The sequence below is a fragment of the Notothenia rossii genome (assembly GCF_949606895.1).
Source record: "Notothenia rossii genome assembly, chromosome: 4".
Lineage (NCBI taxonomy): Eukaryota > Metazoa > Chordata > Actinopteri > Perciformes > Nototheniidae > Notothenia > Notothenia rossii.
The window spans coordinates 65,636,527-65,657,949 of NC_136902.1; the positions used below are offsets into that span (position 1 = coordinate 65,636,527).

The 21,423-nt window shown below is 45.3% G+C and overlaps 2 protein-coding genes across 2 annotated transcripts; one reads left to right on the top strand and one right to left on the bottom strand.

Annotated features, from left to right (window-relative positions):
- Positions 1–1,404: 1,404 nt before the first annotated feature.
- timm8b (translocase of inner mitochondrial membrane 8 homolog B (yeast)) lies at positions 1,405–3,145 on the top strand. Its single transcript, XM_079678031.1, has 2 exons — positions 1,405–1,701; positions 2,579–3,145. The coding sequence occupies exons 1-2, from the start codon at positions 1,600–1,602 to the stop codon at positions 2,744–2,746; spliced, it is 270 nt and encodes an 89-aa protein (XP_079534157.1). The 5' UTR covers positions 1,405–1,599; the 3' UTR covers positions 2,747–3,145.
- A 1,690-nt stretch (positions 3,146–4,835) lies between these two features.
- il4i1 (interleukin 4 induced 1) lies at positions 4,836–20,913 on the bottom strand (the record flags this gene model as incomplete). The annotated part of the gene is made up of 8 exons (XM_079673805.1): positions 4,836–5,601; positions 10,064–10,200; positions 10,289–10,357; positions 10,470–10,671; positions 19,709–19,821; positions 19,951–20,165; positions 20,542–20,626; positions 20,869–20,913. The coding sequence occupies 8 exons, from the start codon at positions 20,911–20,913 to the stop codon at positions 4,836–4,838; spliced, it is 1,632 nt and encodes a 543-aa protein (XP_079529931.1).
- Positions 20,914–21,423: the final 510 nt, after the last annotated feature.

A 21,423-nucleotide genomic window follows, 5' to 3' on the forward strand; every position in this document is an offset into this window, starting at 1 on the left:
TGTATAGAATCAAATACAAATTACTGTATTTTATGTTCATTTTATGCAATTACTTTATACTGTCTTTGTCTTTTTAACTCGCATTTATTGTGCCCCTCTCATAAAATAACTGGCCCCAGTCTGGCCACCCAAGTATAATTGGTCTAATTTGTAAAGATTTGACCCGAATGAAAAATCTGTGAAGGAGTAGGTTGATTTCATATCAAACCTTTATTTATCCAGATTGTCCCTTGAGATCATAGATCTCTTTTTCAAGGGAAGGTTGATTGAGAAAATGCTTCTGGTCACAGTTTCTTTCCTCAGAGGCGGATCCTGTTCGTTATAAAACATCTTTGCATGCGTCACTTCCTGCTGATTTTTCACGCAGATTTACAAATGACTCAGAGGGTTATGGCTAGAAAGGATCCGTCTAGTGTAAATATGACGTCACGTTCTCGTTGTAACTCTCGTTGTAATCGGAGCGGCTCGGAAACACATCTACAGCAGTAACATGATGCAACATACACATTAATGCAGCAACAATATTAATGGAGAAACATCAGACATAATAGTAAAACACTGCAAGGGAACATTTTATTGAACCAGGAGCTATCTTGGGACTTTTAGTGCGACAACGTTGACTTGCCTGTGAATAAAAAATAAACCATAGTGTTGGTGATCTACAGTGTTTTCATTCTTCTTTGAACACCAGCAAGACCGCTAACACCCTATTTCAACAATCACACTCCCTGTAATTGACATAATTAATAGATAGTTTAGCTTCTCATCATCATTTGCTGTGGCCCACTGATGTTAACGATCGTAACTGAAAGGCTGCCTACCAAACGTAAACATTCAGCCATGTGACATTCAGCGAAACTCTCGCGAGAGTTTTACACAAGACGGATCCTTTCTAGCCATAACCCGCCATATTGGAGAACTCACGACGGCAACCCAGGAAGGACACTTGACACCTTGGCTTTTGGCAAAGCTGAAAAATAAAACGAGAGAGAGATGAGTTATTGTTATTACAACGTGACTTCACTGTTATTTAACAACTCTTGTTATAGGGTTCTTTTATTTGGGGTTAAGTACTTTGTCAGAATAAGTGAGAAATGGATGTAACTTCTGTTAGACAGCCATATGCAATACATGTTTGCATACATTCACAGTAAATATTTATTCAGTATGATAGCTGTCCAACAGAAGTTAAATTAATTTCACACTTATTCTGACAATGTACTTAACCCCAAATAAAAGAACCCAATAAAAAGAGTTGTTAAATAATAGTGAAGTCACGTTGTAATAACAATAACTCATCTCTTTCTCGTTTTATTTTTCAGCTTTGCCAAAAGCCACTGTGTCAAGTGTCCTTCCTGGGTTGCCGTCGTGAGTTCTCCAATATGGCGAACCATCTCGCACATGCGCAGTACCGATCGGGCAGGGGGACGGATCGGGTAGTGACAGGCGCCACTCTGTGTAGCGCATCCCATGGTTTGTAGATCAGTGGTGTCAGACACGCAGCAGCGCTCACTTGCGGTGAAACCGAAGGTCACCTCTTCTCAGAAGCTTCTTGTCAACAGGAATACAGACCTCGTCCTGTAACTATTTGAAAACGCAATGGACAATTTTGAAAATTTCAATGCGTCGGACAAAGCTGAGGCGGCGGAGCTGCAGCGTATGATCGCGATAGAGCAGCAGAAGGCGCAGTTCCAGGCCCAGGTGTGTATGCTAACCATGCTAACCAGTTCATCTGTGACGGGGAGGCCACATGCATCAGGGCAACTCTCTGTTAGGAAAAGTACTTCTCTTAACACGTATTACAATTCAAGGTTTCCTTTCTTCGGGTCCCATCGCTTAGCAAGCGTCAAATATTAAAGATAATATCATTTCAAAATGACTAGAGTAATAGAGTTTTGAAATTCAGTTTGACATGGGTGAACGAATGAATGAACGGCTAACACAACTGTAAAGCTACTGTAAGGACCACAGTAAGAACATGTCTGCTTTGAATATGACTGAATATACATTACATTGTTATGTTATCAAGTGATTTACAACCAGTCAAAGAGCCAGCATAGCCTAATTTTGCAATGAATTATCCCTGCTTAAACCATATCCCACACAGTAAGACTATTCTAAAATGATATTTTTTTGATACCTAATGTAATAGCTATTTTTATATATTTACATAGCTCAAAGAATTCACCAAAAAGGCAAACACACCAGAGTTTGTTTCATACGGGCTAGGTGTTAAGCCCCCCTTTAACAAATAATAATAATGACCCAGTAAAAAATCTGGTCTGCCATAATGTCTTCTTGATGCCTTAAGTGCTGTTCAAAGTAGTGATGGTACACAACAAGAGCATCCTTCTGAACTCTTTGTATCAGACTAACTCGCTCCTGAATAACAATCTGCATACACGTAGCCAAAGCGTAAGGGAGCAATTTGTCTTGACTGAGGTCACTTTGACATTTTGACTGAAGGCTATGGGGATCAAACCACTGAACCTCCAATTGGTAGACCCTCCCCTGAGCCACAGCTGCCCCCCTTATAGTTCATATCAGCTGTTGAACTACTTTTTTATATTTCTTTCAGGTGCACACCTTCACTGACGTCTGCTGGGACAAGTGTGTGGACAGTCCAGGCTCCAAGCTGGACAACCGGACGGAGACGTGCCTGGTGAGCTGTGTGGAGCGATTCATTGACACCACCCTGACCATCACCAACCGCTTCACACAGATGGTGCAGAAGGGTGCTCATTAATAATGGACTTAAGATGCCAGTCGGACTGTCTAATGACATCAATAAAATATTTAGTGTTTCAAACATTCTTATGGAAGATAATGTGAAGAAGACATGTTTTTTACTGCATATTCTTTCGAATGCTGCTTCTGGAAGATTACATGGAAACTGAATGGCTGTAGCTGCAAGATGTACCCGTTTGAAATGAGGTCATGTCGTGTGACATGTTTATGGTCCTTATGTCATTAACGAAATTGAACAGATTTCAGTGTTCCAATCGAAACTGTGTTAACAGATCTTGGTTCAGTGTCAAGTTGGATTTTTCACTTCAGAGGAGCAAAAGTAATATCATTGTACAAGGATATAAAACGTATGAGATGTTTTTCTTTTTTCAGAAATAAACACCCACAACAACATTGATTTCATATACATGTTTATTAAATGATAAATAAATTGTGAAATGCATCAAGGCACTCATGAATATTGCATGTTGGAGTTACCCTGACAGAATACAACTATAAGTACATGTTGCTAATTAATACAGTAAAGTATATAATGCTTTATAATACAAAGAAAAACAACATGGGCCAGTACGATATGAAAAGTACCCAACAGTATGCAGTCTAGAATCTCTTGCTGCTGCAGTACTTGTGCATTAGATGTCGGCTTTGTTAGATTTACTGTTAAAAGAATACCAAATATTGACAGAAAAAAAGTTATGTCATATGGCTTTGTTATTGTTGCAATAAAACTTCATCTAATATCATAAAACACAGTATATAATTACTCACATTTAGCAACAGTAAGTTATGAAACACATTAATGCATGCGTTAAATAGCTAAACATTACACTGTTTGTTTTGTAACCTTGTGTTAGTGTTATACCCTCTTAAAGGGTTGACAAAGGGCCCGTGTCATGCATAGCAACACAGTGGGTTAGAAACGTGTTAGCATAAAACAAAAAGCATAATTACCATTTGAGCAGATCTTTAAGTGTATTTATTCAGTAGAAAACCATTGCTGTATGAATTTACACAACAACTTGTTTTAACTATTATCTGAAGCCTTCATGGGAAATCGATCTAATATCTAATCAATAGTCTGTTTATATTTTTCCATGATATTAACATATAATCTACACAATTGGACTGTCATGTTATACCTATAAGATATCTCAGAAGTCATCCGCTTTATCTTGGATATGTACACATTTTCTCAAAGCACATTTCATTTAAAGTACTTTATTCAAAAAAATGTTTTAATTTCCTCAGCCTAAAGTAAAACAAAGTAACTGAAATACAGTATACAAAGTAGCTTAAATGAAAGAAAACATTTAAAAAAATTGATTATTGTTAAGGTTTTCCAGAAAAAATGCAAATTTTGCTATTTCAATTAATTAGAAAATAAATAAACAAATGAATCCTTGACTCACCGTTCAAACAACATGCCAAACATCTGCTCTTTGACTTTTGTGCATTTAAAACTATTTGTTTCGGGGGGAAATTGAACATTTCACTGACTTTTTTTATTTTGATATTTGAGTTAGACAATTTAAAAGTTGACTGAAAACAGAGTTAACTTTCAGCTCTAATTCAGTAATAAAATGATTAAATATTCTCTAAAACACAACATAGATAGACCATGCATTAGTAAAGCCCCACCAAACTCAGATGGCCATAGTTATTATTTTTAGATAATACAATAATAAACTTAACATATACATAACTTAAGGGACCCAAAGAACATACTTATTTTAACCAAAACCATGCTATATTTCGAAACCTGCTTCAATCTAACCAAGTAGTTTTGTTTCAAATCCCAACATTCACCACTAAAAATGCAGTTCCACCACGTTCCGTTAGTTGCAGTCTAAAGCCTTGTACAGGATAACAATGTAACCGTATTCATGCAAATGTTGGACTTTCCAATAGAAAGACCTTATACTGCTGATCAAAAGATGTACCTCAAATGTACCTGACATCATATCAGGTGGATACACACTTATACATCAGTGTTTACAAGTTATACTGCTTAACCAACACAACAGGCACATCCTATAGGATTGATCATTAAGGAAGAAATGTAAGCTAAATATATGCTACACATAAAACTAAACTGTTAGGCCATTGATATTTCTAGCTGCCCTGAGTGCAGACTTCATGGCAGTCTCTATCCAGCCATGCGGCACAGCTGTGTGTTCTCCTGCAAAGTGCACGCGGCCCTCACTCTGGAACAGTTCTCTGGCGTAGTGTCCCTGGTAGGGTGTGAACAAAGCGAAGGCTCCCAAACTGTAAGGATCCAAGCCCCACTTCTTCACCAGCCCCCCTGTCCACAGAGGCCTGATGTCCTCTCCGTGGATCTTCACCAGGTCTTCCAAGACCACAGCCATGAGATCCTCCTCGCTCATCCCTTGGAAGAGGGTGGAGTCGTCGGAGCAGGTGTAGGACGCCAGGAGGGCCCCTGCGGCGGTGCCGGGGAAGCTGTGGCTGGGGTAGTAGATGAAGCGAGAAGGCTGGTCCGTGACACTCTTCCCTCCTCTGATGCCCTCTTTCTCCCAGAAGCGCTCCCTGAAGCTGAGGACCACCTTGGTGGAGCTGGTGTAATGAACCGAGCGCAGGGCCTCCGTCTTGTCCCCGGAGAGAGGAGGCTGGAAGTCAATGAAGATGGCAGCCTTTGCTGTGGTGGTAACTAGGACATAGTCCGCTGTCATGCTGATCAGGGAACCTGTGTTGCCCCGGTCCTGGTACGTTACTGTCACGTTACTGCCGCCTGTTTGATTGATCAGCTTGACCTTGGAGTTCAGCAGGACCGTGGCATTTAACACCCGTTGGAAAGCCTGCGGCAGGTGTTCAAAACCATCTGTCACTTCAAAGTACCTGGGAAACATAAATATGTTTAATCACAGTTCATCATTAAAGCTGCAATAATACATATTTTAATTCATGAAATGCCCTCTCTGAAGAACCAGCACCTTACCGTGGTAGAGAGGTTTGTGTGCCCTGATGAACCTGGGGGCTGTGTTGTCTGGAACCTTGTGTTCCTGGTAGGGTCTCCCATGGCAAATTGGTCTCAGGCAAGGGGCCAGACTAAGATTGGTTCAAATACCTCATGAAAGAAGACACAAGGAGTGAGGATACCCGGCCCGGAGGAAGCTCGGGGTGCCCTTCTGGAGCCAGGCCCAGAAGGAGGACTCGTCGGCGAGCGTCTGGTGGCCGGGCTTGCCACGGAGCCCGGCCACCAGACACGAAAAGGCACAGCCCGAAAAGGCAACGTGGGCAACACCTCCGCTTCTCCGTCCCGCGGGCCCACCACCTACGGGAAACAGCGATGGGGTCGGGTGCGCTGCCAGAAGGGTGGCAGTGAAGGCAGAGGGTCTCGACGGACCAGACCCGGGCGACAGAAGCTGGCTTTTGGGGACGTGGAACGTCACCTCTCTGGGGGGGAAAGAGTCGGAGCTTGTGCGGGAGGTGGAGCGTTACCAGGGCGTATGTTTTGGACACTCGGGTAAAGAGAGGGGCGGAGTTGTCAACTGATCACCATCTGGTGGTGAGTTGGGTCGAGTGGCGGGGGAAGCCTCTGGATAGACCTGGTAAGCCCAAACGTGTAGTTCGGGTGAACTGGGAACGTCTGGAGGAGGCCCAAGTTCGGAGGCCTTCAACTCGCACCTCCGGCGGAGATTTTCGGGCATTCCTGTGGAGGTTGGGGACATTGAACCAGAGTGGTCGTTGTTCAAAGCCTCTATTGCTGAAGCCGCGGCGGGGAGCTGTGTTCTCAAGGTCCTAGGTGCCTCAAGGGGCGTTAACCCTCGAACCTCCTGGTGGACACCGGTGGTCAGGGAAGCCGTCCGACTGAAGAAGGAGGCCTTCAGGGATTTGTTATCCCGGGGGACTCCCGATGCAGTTGCAAGGTACCGACAGGCCCGAAGGGCAGCAGCCTCAGCCGTGGCCGAGGCAAAGCAGCGGGTGTGGGAGAAGTTCGGAGAAGACATGGAAAAGGACTTTCGGGCGGCACCAAAGTTGTTCTGGAAAACTGTCCGACACCTCAGGAGGGGGAAGCAGGGAACCATCAAAGCTGCGTACAGTAACGATGGGACGTTGTTGACCTCAACTGATGGAGTGTTAGGGCGTTGGAAGGAGCACTTTTAGGAACTCCTGAACCCGACAACTCCGCCCTCTATGTTAGAGGCAGAGCTGGAGTATGACGGGGGATCGACACCAATCTCCCGGGGGAGGTCACTGAGGTCGTCAAACAACTTCACAGTGGCAAAGCCCCGAGGGTGGATGACATCCGCCCAGAAATGCTGAAGGCTCTGGGTGTTGAGGGACTGTCATGGTTGACACGTCTCATCAACGTTGCGTCGGAAACAGTACCGAAGGAGTGGCAGACCGGGGTGGTGGTTCCCCTTTTTAAAAAGGGGGATCAGAGGGTGTGTGCCAATTACAGAGGCATCACACTACTCAGCCTTCCCGGGAAAGTTTACTCTAAGGTACTCGAAAGGAGGGTAAGGCCGATTGTCGAACCTCAGATTGAGGAGGAACAATGCGGATTCCGTCCTGGTCGTGGAACGACGGATCAGCTTTTTACTCTCGCAAGGATCCTGGAGGGGTCCTGGGAGTATGCTTATCCAGTTTACATATGTTTTGTAGACTTGGAGAAGGCGTATGACCGGGTTCCCAGGGAGTCACTGTGGGAGGTGCTGCGGGAGTATGGGGTGAGGGGGTCTCTACTCAGGGCCATCCAATCTCTGTACTCCCAAAGCGAGAGCTGTGTCCGGGTCCCCGGCAGTAAGTCAGACCCATTTTAGTTGAGGGTTGGCCTCCGCCAAGGCTGCGCTTTGTCACCAATCCTGTTTGTAATATACATGGATCGGATTTCGAGGCGTAGTCGTGGGGGAGGGGGTCTACAGTTCGGTGGACTAAGAATTGCACCACTGCTTTTTGCAGATGATGTGGTTCTGATGGCTTCATCGGTCTGCGACCTTCAGCACTCACTGGATCGGTTCACAACCGAGTGTGTAGCGGCTGGGATGAGGATCAGCACCTCCAAATCTGAGGCCATGGTTCTCAGCAGGAAACCGATGGAATGTCCACTTCAAGTAGGGAATGAGTCCTTGCCCCAAGTGAAGGAGTTCAAGTATCTCGGGGTCTTGTTCTCGAGTGAGGGAACAATGGAGCGTGAGATGGGTCGGAGAATCGGAGCAGCGGGAGCGGTACTGCAGTCGCTTTACCGCACCGTTGTGACGAAAAGGGAGCTGAGCCAGAAGGCAAAGCTCTCTGTCCACCGCGCCATTTTCCTTCCTACCCTCACCTATGGTCATGAAGGATGGGTCATGACCGAAAGAAAGAGATCGCGGGTACAAGCGGCCGAGATGGGTTTTCTCCGCAGGGTGGCTGGTGTCTCCCTTAGGGATAAGGTGAGAAGTTCGGTCATCCGGGAGGGACTCGGAGTTGAACCGCTCCTCCTTCGCGTCGAAAGGAGCCAGTTGAGGTGGTTCGGGCACCTAGTTAGGATGCCACCTGGGCGCCTCCCTAGGGAGGTGTTCCAGGCATGTCCAGCTGGGAAGAGACCAAGGGGTAGACCTAGGACCAGGAGGAGGGATTATATCTCTTCGCTGGCCTGGGAGCGCGTTGGGATCCCCCAGTCAAAGCTGGTTGATGTGGCCAGGGAAAAGAACGTTTGGGGCTCGCTGCTGGAACTTCTACCTCCGCGACCCGACCACGGATAAGCGGGAGAAGATGGATGGATGGATGGATGGAAATGCCCTCATAATGACAACTCACAGAAAGTTATCACCTGATTCTAAAGGTGTCCTCAGGTCTGGGGAAAAGTATAGCTTACTCCAGCAGAGGAGAGAAGTAACTAAGTAGATTTACTCAAGTACTGTACTTACAGTAAGTAACATTTTGAGATATTTGTGCTTTACTTGAGTATTTCCATGTTATGCTACTTTGTACTTCTGCTCCTATACAACTCAGAGGTAAATCAAGTACTTTTACTGCAATAAATCTATTTAACACCTTTAGTTACTTCGCAGATTTTGATCAATGATTTGAAAGATATTCACCACTTAAATCAGACTTTAGTTCCACCTGGAGTAAATTCACAAGCTACCCTGCAGTATACAAAGTCATTAAAAGTAGCATCCCCTTTACCAGCTTTGATAACACTTTAATGATCAATAATTATAATCAAAACATTTAATATATATTACTCTGAAATAGGCCAATAAGATGAATCTAATGAGTACTTTTACTTTTGGTCCTCCCTTAGGTTGTGTTTGGGTCTCCCGTGACCCGTTTCAAGTTAATTATATAATAACTACGCTCTAGTTTTTTTTTTACAGCTATATAAACACTACAAAACTGATTTTGACAATTTTAGCCAAGTCTGAAGGTCTCTAAAAAAAAGTGTATAATTTGGTGTTCGGGTCTGGGAAGACCCAGCAGCATTGTTGTCGGTGACCCGAGGTCAAATTTGGCCCAATCAAGATTCATCTTTGACTTTAGACACCCCACCCCATCATCCACTGTAACAATAATTTTTCGCAACATGCTCCTGGTCTCCCATCCCTCTGGCCCCCTTCCCCCCACGGGAACTCGACCTTTCTCAAAGAATATGTACACTTACACTTGAACCTGAACACACACATGCACGTGTGCAATATGTGGTGTAATGTGTTTTGGGTCCATCCAATTAAATTACAACAGGATTGTATGGTTATGAATGCATAATAAGTTTGTTATGATGTAGTTAAAACAATATTGGATGATAGTCATTATCTTTTTGCGTTTTGGACTGAAATAAATCCTGGGTAAAAATTGGCCCGCGAACACCATGAACGGTAACAGCTTTTGAACACAACACAAGGGTTAAGTATATTTTGATGCTGATACTTTTGTACTTTTACTTGAGCAACATTTTGAAAGCAGGACTTTTACTTGTAACAGAGTATTCCTACACTCTGGTACTTCTACTTTTACTGAAGTTCAATATCTGATTACTTCTCCCACCTCTGTATTCCAGCACATTGTATTGTTTATACATTACACTTTTGCTGTTACTGTTTAGTTTGGTTCATTTATTTCCAATCAGCTTAAACTCACTATAAAGCAAAGCAGTAAAAAAGCAGAGGGGAGGTGCATATTGAGATGATAATTCATTGTATACAAGTATAATATAATATACAAGTTCATACCTAAAAGGGGATAGTATATAAATGGCATCCTTGAGAGACCCTTAAAAAAGCTATTCCGGCTCCTGCTGAGATGCTCTACTACGTCTAACAACCACCGGTGAGCCGATGCTGAGTCTGAAAACTGTAACATTATTAATTCTCACTCAGTGTTGTCATTGATGTCGGACTGTATGTACAGCATCTCTATGAGTGATGTGTAGAAGAGGCTGTTTTCATTCAGGATGTCCCCGATCATCCTCAAGGCTCCACGACTCAGGTTGCCCTCCTTCACCAGATATTCCTGTCAGCAATGGAAAATGTCTCATGTGATTTTTCATTCAGATTTAAACTGTGGCATATGTGACAATGTCAAAATGAATCATCTTTACCTTTGTTGTGTAGGAATCATATTTATCCAACATGGCACTGCAGCCAATGGCATTGAGGTCATGCTTAACCTATGCACGGATTTAAATAGTGAAAAAAATACATTGATGTCGTCGTGCAATTAAAAAACAAATGTGTCCAAAGGTATTAACGATGACTTTAAGGGTTGGGATGTGTACAAACCTTCCAGAGTGTCTCGCTGAAGAGTTGAGCAGCGGACTTCCCCCTCTCACTTTCTTTCAAGCTATAGTTGAGTACACCAGGGTTGTTGTCCACAGCAGTAGTCTTCTGCAGCACTCCATTGATCAAATAGTAGGTGTTGATGTCGTCTTGGATGAAGGGGTTAAGTGAAATTTGTAATTTGGAGACAAAGGAAAGCAGGATTCTGTGGAATAGATACTTCATATTAAATATGTTGTACTTGTAAGACAATTTTAACATTATTATTTTGTGGCAAGATCAGTTGTAGATGAAGTACATAGAACATATAGTTATTTGTGCGCCATTTTTAAAGCTTTTACTTGGATGCGTGTATACAGTGGGGAACGTGGATTCCACAGAAGGTTTTCAGAGGTTGTTGCACAAAAACGTCATGATAAAATCTTTCCATTCATCATATTCCAGAGTAGCTATCAGGAAATTATAAATAACCATGAATTAGATATTGGCAGATGTTAAGTAAATCTAGTTAATTCAAAATAATTTCAATTTTCTTCTTGAGAACTTATAGTCTAGCAGGAAGGGCCCTCAGATTCTGAGATACCCCTACCCGAGGTAGAACAAATGACATCAATGATTTTTCTTATTGATAGGACTCACTATTCTCTCATTTATCAGAAAAACAGAAAAAGAAATCCCCTAAAACATATGCCATTACTGAATTGTCTAGGGTACTATTGAACACTAACCAGTAGTTGTATGGAAATATCTGGTACAGTTCTATTGCAAATGAGATTTCTTTAGACATAGGCCTACCTCTTCTCTGATACAGTCAAATTCCGAATGGGGGATAAGTGGCACAATAGCCTATAAGTTAAGAATGCTCACTCTGATGGTCATTATATTTGGAGAGGGAAATACCAGGTGGCTGAACTACATCACCAAATAGTTAGAATAAGAGTAACCCAATACAATCAAGTGTATTAGTTCTAAATTACAACCCTCTAAAACATAGGTGTAAATAGTACAGGTTGTATTGAAACTGGAACCTTAATTCAAAGTACAGTATACAAATCATCAAATAATCCTGTGAGAGGTCAAGTATATAGATACTAGAATATAATGTTAAATGTCAGGTTCCTCAGAAACGTTGAATGGCCCCATCTCCGACAATCCACCCCCTACCAACAGGACTCCATAACAAGGGTTTGGGTTCGGCTGTGACACCATATCGCTGTCTGAAACATTGCTCTTTACATGTTGTTGAAATGCATCCTCTGTTGGCGGCAGATTTTCAGAGGCTTCATCTGTTGTTGATGCAATTATGAACCTCAGTTCATCCAATTTTGTGCACATCAGTCCAATTTCCTTTTTTTCATATAGCAGAAGCGCAAATTCTCTTGCGACTGGCAAAGACTCTTCCAAGCTGGCAAAGCGTCCAAAATGGGCCAGATCTTTGAGCTCACTGAGATGGGTCTTGAGTTTGGTGAATGCTGTTGTCTTTCCTATTCTGTACAAACTACTTGTTGTGCCACAGCAAGTGAGTGCATGACATGCTGGTAGACATCATTGTAGTTGCCGCCCAGCTTCAGGACCATCTCCAACTAAACGGCCTCTTTGAGAAATTCCAGTCCGGTTTTCGTTCCGCCCGCAGCACTGAAATAGCTCTGGTCAGGGTCACAAACAACCTGCTGATGCTGTTGTCTTTCCTATTCTGTACTACTTGTTGTGCCACAGCCAGTGAGTGCACGACATGCTGGTAGACAGTTAGAAATGTCTTTTCCAATTTTCTCACATATGATGTTGATGGGGACATATCTCTCTCTCATTCCATGGCCTGCATGCATGTACACTAGAGATGAACCAAACATTTCTTTGCTTGCATAATATATGAGCAGTACTTCCACACCTGTGTCATCAGACCTCACAATGATGCGGGAATATGACTCTGCAAGATGTATGGTATGGAGCACCATCCTTGTGTCTGCCTCTTCCTGATCTGATGTCAAACTGCTGACTCCTGCTGTGCAGATGCTCTTCACCTCCTCCCCTTCGTCAAATCCTGAGTGCAGTCTCTGTGGGGCAGCAGTGGCAATGTAGTTGCTCACAAACATGCACAGTGCAGTCTTGTTTCCACTACTCCTCAAGTACTTCCTGTAGTTTGAGACATTTGTTTTAGCTTTAGGTTATAACACTTTTGTTATTCTTCAGAGATGGGTCCTCATTACAGATCTGCACTTTTGCCAAAACATTTGTTTTTAGGCCTTTCTTAAAGGCTTCAGTGGTCTGTGGAATCCTCAGGTGGTCTGGGAGGGAATTCCACAGGTGAGGAGCAGCTGCACAGAAAGCCCGATCCCCCATTGTGCGGAGTTTGGTCCTGGGGGGGCGAAGCAGATGGTTTGTTGTGGAGCGGAGGTTGCGTGTGGAGGTTTGTGATGTGAGAAGTTCCTTCAGGTATGAAGGAGCGTTCCCGTGGATGCACTGATGGGCAAGCAGTGAGATCTTCTATTCAATCCTGAATGAGACAGGAAGCCAGTGGAGGGAATGAAGGACGGGTGTGATGTGGTTGTACTTTCTCACCCTCATCAGGATCCTAGCAGCACTGTTCTGTACGTATTGGAGCTTCTGAAGGCTCCCGCTAGGAGTCCCGATGAGGAGAGCGTTACAATAGTCAAGCTTTGAGGAAACGAAGGCATGGACCAGTTGTTCAGCATCTGACAGGAGTTTTGCAATGTTCCTGAGGTGGTAGTAGGAGGATTTGCACAGGTGTTTGATGTGGGTGTCAAAGGTCAGATGTCGGTCAAATCTTACACCCAGGTTGGTAACTGATGTGGAGAGTGTTACGATTCCAGGCACTTAGTATGTAGGACCCAAATGCAGACAGGGAGGCAGAGGTAAAGTATTGTGAGATACTTTATTTTTCCATGATTTAGCAAAAAAAAAGAACAAAAAGGTAATCACCAAAACTCCAGTCGAGATGACAAAAAAAACAGAGGACAAAAAAGGAAGGCGCTCACGCAGTGAGGAATCAAAAACCAAAGAGTTCCAAAAGCATAGACCTGACATGACAATAGACAAGACAAACTGACATTGAACACTGGGAGACAGGGGAATTTAAACACAGGGTAACAAGGCACAGGTGGGAACAATCAGGGGCGGGGCTGACACTGATGGGCACAGGAGACACACGAGGAGTGACAGGTGAAAACAATCAGGGAATTAGAAACACCAGGGAACTAATGACAGACATGAAAAACACAGGGAAAAGGACCAGAAAATAACCCAGGAGGAAAAACATGACCGCAAACACCCACACCTAGACAGACAACACTAAAACCCGTGACATAAACCTGGGGGTGTGACAGAACCCCCCCTCAAGGGACGGATGCCAGACGTCCCAAACAACAAAGTCCAGCAGGGTGGGTGGAGGGGGTCCGGAGGACGGGTGGAGGGCGGACGGCCCGGGGGCAAGGCAGAGTTCAAAAAGGGGGTCTCGGGCGGACGGCCCGGGGGCAAGGCAGAGTTCAAAAAGGGTAACTCGGGCGGACGGCCCAGGGGCAAGGCAGAGACCATGGATGGGGTCTCGGGGGGACGTTCCCGAGGGCAAGGCAGAGTTCAAAAAGGGGAACTCGGGCGGACGGCCCGGGGGCAAGGCAGAGTTCAAAAAGGGGAACTCGGGTGGATGGCCAGGGGGCAAGGCAGAGTTCAAAAAGGGGGTCTCGGGCGGACGGCCCGGGGGCAAGGCAGAGTTCGAGGAGGGGCGAAGACCACAGCTCTCAGGGGACCGGGCAGGAGCCGGTGTTGATCGGACAGGAACCGGAGCCGGTGGAACGGGTGTTGGCAAGATTCTCCACGGAAGAGGACAAGGAGTTGGCAGGACCCACGGCGAGACAGGTGATGTCGAGGCCTCCAACGAAACAGGACACGGGGTTGGCAGGGCCCCCGGTAGAAGAGTAGTCGGTGGGACCCCCAAAGGGACAGGACACAGAGCCGGCAGGACCCCTGGCAGGAGAGCAGTCGGCGCGACCTCCAACGGCACAGGACACAGGGCCGGCAGGACCCCCGGCAGAAGAGTAGTCGGCGGGGTCTCCAACGGCACAGGACATAGGGCTGGCAGGACCCCCTGCAGAAGAGTAGTCGGCGGGGCCTCCAGTGGCACAGGACATAGGGATGGCGGGACCTCCAACGGCACAGGACACAGGGCCGGCAGGACCCCGGGCAGAAGAGTAGTCGGCGGGGTCTCCAACGGCACAGGACATAGGGCTGGCAGGACCCCCAGCGGAACCTGGGAGAGTAGGGACTTGAGTGGAGACTCGAGAGGAAACTTGAGAGTTGACTTGAGAGATGGCTTGAGAGGGATCTTGAGTGGAAACTTGAACGGGACTTGAGAGGAAACTCGATAGGGAACTCGACAGTAGACTCGAGATGTGACTCGAGAGGGGACTTGAGAGGGGACTCGAGAAGTGACTCGAGAGGTGACTTGAGAAGTGTCTTGAATGGGAACTCGAGAGGTGACTCGAGAGGGGACTTGAGAAGAGGCTTGAGAGGGGACTCGAGAGGGGACTCGAGAGGGAACTCGAGAGGAGACTCGAGAGGGAACTCGAGAGGTGACTTGAGAGGGAACTCGAGAGGGAACTCGAGAGGTGACTCGAGAGGTGACTTGAGAGAGAACTCGAGAGGTGACTTGAAAGGGAACTCGAGAGGGAACTCGAGAGGGAACTCGAGAGGTGACTCGAGAGGGGACTTGAGAAGAGGCTTGAGAAGAGGCTTGAGAGGGGACTCGAGAGGGGACTCGAGAGGGAACTCGAGAGGAGACTCGAGAGGGGACAAGAGAGGGGACTCGAGAGGGAACTCGAGAGGTGAATCGAGAGGGAACTCGAGAGGGTACTCGAGAGGTGACTTGAAAGGGAACTCGAGAGGGAACTCGAGAGGGAACTCGAGAGGTGACTCGAGAGGGGACTTGAGAAGAGATTTGAGAGGGGACTCGAGAGGGAAATCGAGAGGTGACTCGAGAGGTGACTTGAGAGAGAACTCGAGAGTTGACTTGAGAGGGAACTCGAGAGGGAACTCGAGAGGTGACTCGAGAGGAGACTTGAAAGGTGACTCGAGAGGGGACTTGAGAAGAGATTTGAGAGGGGACTCGAGAGGTGACTCGAGAGGTGACTCGAGAGGGGACTTGAGAGGGAACTCGAATGGTGACTTGAGAGTTGACTTGAGAGGTGACTTGAGAGGGTACTTGAGAAGAGACTTAAGAGGAGACTTGAGACGGTTGGTTCACCAACAGAACACGAGGGGCTGGAGTCGGCTGGAGAGCCAACAGGAGACGAGGTGCTGGAGTAGGCCGGTACGCCGACAGGACTCGGGAGCTGGCGTCGGCTGAACAGCCAACAGGAGACGAGGTGCTGGAGTCGGCCGGTATGTCGACGGGACTCGGGGAGCTGGCGTCGGCTGAACAGCCAACTGGAGACGAGGAGCTGGAGTCGGCCGGTATGCTGACAGGACTCGGGGAGCTGGCGTTGGCCGGTAAGCCAGTCCTGGAGCCGAAACTAGAGTCGGAACCATGGGTACTGGGGCTGCTACTGAATTCAGAACCATGGCTGTAAGGTCCGGTTCTGGAGCCGGAAACATGGCTGTAAAGTCCGGTTCTGGAGCCGGAAACATGACTGCTGGGGCCGGCACTGGAGCCGGGACCATGGCTGTAAGGTCCGGTTCTGGAGCCGGAAACATGGCTGTAAGGTCCGGTTCTGGAGCCGGAAACATGGCTGTAAGGTCCGGAGCTGAAGCAGGGGCCATGGCTGCTGGGGCTGGCACTGGAGCCGGAACCATGGCTGCTGGGCGCGGAACGGAAGCCTGGACCCTGGCTGTGTAAGCCAGGTAATGGAGTATGGAAGCATGGATGCGTGGGCTGGTACTGGTGCACGGATCCATGGCCTTGTGGGCCGGTTCTGGAGCAGGGAACATGGCTGCTGGGGCCGGCACTGGAGCCGGAACCATGACTGCTGAGCAAGGAACCGGAACACAGGTCCATGGCTGTGTGGGATGGTACTGGAGCACGGAACCATGGCTGCTGGGTCCGGCGCTGGAGCCGGAACCATGGCTGTTGGGCGCGGAACCCTGGCCTTGCGTCTCTTAGGAGTTTTTTGGAGGCTTCGTGGACCCCCAAACGCCAGACCAGACCCCAAGAAAGGGTCAGAAAATGAGGACTGGCACTCAGGGCTACGTGAAAAAATCCTAAGCCACTCGGGCAACAAGCTCCAGAGCCGGGGCTTGCGACCAACCTCCTGACATGCCTCCTTCAACGCAGCCTCTCTACCCCGTCTAGATGAGGCGCCTTTCCACATATAAAAAATATACTCCAGAGAATATCCAAGACGTTCCGCCTGTAGCTTCAAAAGGTCTGCTGGGTCCATTTTTTTGAGTTACGATTCCAGGCACTTAGTATGTAGGACCCAAATGCAGACAGGGAGGTAGAGGTAAAGTATTGTGAGATACTTTATTTTTCCACGATTTAGCAAAAAAAAATGAACAAAAAGGTAATCACCAAAACTCGAGATGTCGAGATGACAAAAAAAACAGAGAACAAAAATGAAGGCGCTCACGCAGTGAGGAATCAAAAACCAAAGATTTCCAAAATCATAGACCTGACATAGACAAGACGAACTTACACTGAACACTGGGAGACAGGGGGATTTAAACACATGGTAACAAGGCACAGGTGGGAACAATCAGGGGCGGGGCTGAAACTGATGGGCACAGGAGACACATGAGGAGTGACAGGTGAAAACAATCAGGGAATGGGACACACCAGGGAACTAACGACAGACATGAAAAACACAGGGAAAAGGACCAGACAATAACCCAGGAGGAAAAACATGACCGCAAACACCCAAACCTAGACAGACAACACTAAAACCTGTGACATAAACCTGGGGGTGTGACAGAGAGGGGTATGTTTTGGCCAGGAAAGGTGATGTGGGTTATGGGGGATGACTGGACCTGGTTTGGTGTGCCAACTAAAATAGCTTCTGTTTTGGAGCTATTTAGCTGCAGGAAGTTTTGTTGCATCCAAGCCTTTATCTCCTCAATGCAGGTGTTAAAGGATGTTGATGGGAACGGTGATGATGATGGTGACAGTGAGGAAGCATGTGGGATAGGGTCTGTCTTTATATATAGCTGCATGCCATGGAATGATATTCCATGCTGGCTAATGACACGGCCAAGGGGCAGAGTGTACAGGGTGAACAGAGTGCGCCCGAGAACAGACCCTTGAGGGACACCACGGGTGACAGGGTGTGTCTGGGACCTCGAACCTCCCAAGGAGACGTACTCTATTCTTCCAGACAGGTAGGACTGGAACCAGCTCAGGGCGGAGTCAGAGAGTCCGATGGTGTATTGGAGGCGCTGAAGGAGGATGTTATGGCTGACAGTGTCGAATGCTGCAGTCAGATCCAGGAGGATGAGGAGAGATGGGGAACCAGGTTCAGACGCCATCAGCAGGTTGTTTTTGACCCTGACCAGAGCTGTTTCAGTGCTGTGGGCGGAACGGAAAACGGAATGGAATTTCTCAAAGAAGCCGTTTAGTTGGAGATGGTCCTGAAGCTGGGCGGCAACTACAATGATGTTTACCAGCATGTCATGCACTCACTGGCTGTGGCACAACAAGTAGTTTGTACAGAATAGGAAAGACAAAAGCATTCACCAAACTCAAGACCCATCTCAGCGAGCTCAAAGATCTGGCCCATTGTGGACTCTCTGCCAGCTTGGAAGAGTCTTTGCCAGTCGCAAGAGAATTTGCGCTTCTGCTATATGGAAAAAAGGAAATTGGACTGATGTGCACAAAATTGGATGAACTGAGGTTCATAATTGCATCAACAACAGATGCAGCCTCGGAAAATCTGCCGCCAACAGAGGATGCATTTCAACAACATGTAAAGAGCAATGTTTCAGACAGCGATATGGTGTCACAGGCCGAACCCAAACTCTTTTATGGAGTCCTGTTGGCAAGGGGTGGATTGTCAGAGATGGGGCCATTCAACCAGTGCTATTTACAAAACCCCCAGCACCTACAGAAGTGAGAGACATTACTCACTTTTGATGATTTATATACTGTACTTTGAATTAAGGTTCCAGTTTCAATACAACCTGTACTATTTGCACCTATGTTTTAGAGGGTTGTAATTTAGAACTAATACACTTGATTGTATTGGGTTACTCTTATTCTGACTATTTGGTGATGTAGTTCAGCCACCTGGTATTTCCCTCTCCAAATATAATGACCATCAGACTAAGCTTTCTTAACTTATAGGCTATTGTGCCACTTCTCCCCCATTTAAAATTTGACTGTCTCAGAGAAGAGGTACTGTAGGCCTATGTCTAAAGAAATCTCATTTGCAATAGAAATGTATCAGATATTTTCATACAACTACTGGTTAGTGTTCAATAGCACCCTAGACAATTCAGTAATGGTATATTTTTTAGGGATTTCTGTTTTTCTGATAAAAAGAGAAAAGTGATGGAGTCCTATGTTCCTATCACCAAAAAGTACAATTTCTGTCTAAACTAAAGCTAAGTTTACAGGACTATAATTCAGTATTGTCTTAGTTAAATAATTGTCTGACTAGTTGGTGATGTAGGACAGACACCTGGTTCATACCTCAGCAAATCTGAAGAAGAAAAGAGTGGTCATTCTCAAGTTATGGGCTTTTTTGTCACCTTTCCCATATTCGGCCTGGTCTAATTTGGCTCTTTTTCAGGGATTGGGGTAGTTCTAAAGAACAACCCAAAAAACATTTTTTCCCCCAAAATAAAATTTGACAACAATCAATTTCATTAATGGGAGACCCTAAAGATAAGAAACATCATTGTTGTCATTTGTTCTAACTCGGGTAGTGGTATCTCAAAAACTAAAGCCTTTTTTGTGGACTTGCTGCTGGACTATTAACCTTTGTGTGGTGGGCTTAAATTGAACCATAAAAAAAGTTACTCAAAGAAAAATTATACAAACATTTAATATAACATATTTTTTTACGTAAAGTATAAATTTATCATAGTTGACACTTGCTTGGTATTTTTCTGTAGCAGAGAGTAATTGCAAATATGAATTACATACTGTATGTTATCTATACATTGTTGGGGATAGTGGGTTAGGGTTAGGGTTATGTCTTTTGCTGATGAAACAAAGTGCCTTCAACATTATTATGTCACTATCAAGTTATGGCGTGCCAGACAGTTGTAAGACACGCCCCGGTCATCACTGTACTCACTTATGAAAGCTGGGGATCCTCATGGCGCCAATCTCTGCATACCAGCCCTCTCTATTATTCCTGAAGGTCTCCACACGTCCTCCAATACGGTTACTGGCTTCTATTATGGTCACCTTTTGGTCCACATAAACAACTATTGAATACACATCTTCTCAACCCATATTCCAGGTATCGTCTCCAGGCTATCCCCTCGGAAAAATGTAAGTTATCCGTATCATTTCCAGCAAAGGTCTTTGTTTTACCTTATGTCCGGCATCTTCTAAGATCTTTGCAGCAGTCAGTCCAGCGATGCCCCCGCCAACGATTGCTATGTGACGAGGTGTCTTAGTGGGAGGCAGACCTTTATCCACAATGTCCAGAAGCTCACTGTAGTCTGTGTCTTGTAGGCACTCATACAGAGGGTCTCCAAAGATCCCACTCACAGCGAACACCACAAGCCCGATGAGAACCAGAGGAACTGATGGAACAATAAACCGTGAATTCAAGTGAATTCCAAAAATCATGAGGCAAATTCAGAAATGGAACAATACTTCCATGCTGTAAAAGTCAGAATTGAACAGCTTGCACTGAAAAAAGAAACAAAGCGTCCAACTTCCAGTTTCCTTTCCTTAATCCTGAGCTCACAAACACAACACACAGCGCAGCTCTAGCAGAACTAAGGATGTATGACCAATCATTGATTCCTATTGCACCTTCACAATAATCCACCTGTTTGGCAAAACATCTCACTTTCAAGATGCAGATTCAATGATTAAATCCATACCAAATAATAATTGTAAAATATATGCAATACACTATTAATGTAATGTAATAGCAGTTTAATTAGTACTTACATAATTTGCACAGTGCCATGTGAGGGATCATCTTGAGAATGGTACTCCACTTCTTCCTTCTGATACTGACACTATTAGAGGAACCCTAACAATGACGACATGTTACAAGTTAAGTAGACAAATGTTCAGGAAGTACTGTCAAAGCAATTACTAGATACAAATATCATAGTAGTACTGTAAATGTGTTCATTTGAAACTGTTTTTTTTCTTGGAAAATTATAGATTCTTAGAATTTGGTTCAAAAGCGACCAATATCATGCACAAATAATCTTAAATGGGTGAGAAATTCTCCTAGTTCAGACAGGACTATCTCTGTGTTCCACTCACCTTTGACAAAGGTAATGTCTTGTAGGTTGTCATAAGCCTATGCATGACTGAGGAGAAATGACTGAGTCCCTGCTAAAACTCAACTTTCTAGTCTTTGTCTCTCCATCCATAAAAAGCCTGGAAAACCCGGACGCGTGGTATGTGTGAAATCCCACACAATGTAATTCTAATGAGGGACTGAGTGGCTCCTCAGGTCTTCCAGAAAAATGTTCCCACACCGGCTCAAGAGTCAACCACACTGAACAAATCAGATTAGTGAGGGTATACTAGTCACTAGCATACCTCATTTCCTCCATCTTCACTTAATATCTGACCTGAAAGTGAAAATGTACTGGTATCTAAAAATGTGAAACTTAATTTAAACTTAAAAACGTATTTTTTTTTGCTATTACAGATAATGCATTCAAATAGATTTAACTTCTTACATAGTCTTTTTGCCAGATTAAAGCACTCATCTAACTTAATCTTAATCTGTCAGCAGAGAGTGGCAAATAAACAGCTTTTATAGGCTGTAGGAAAAAAAGCAAAACCAGGAAGAAAAAAAAAAGAAGCCAA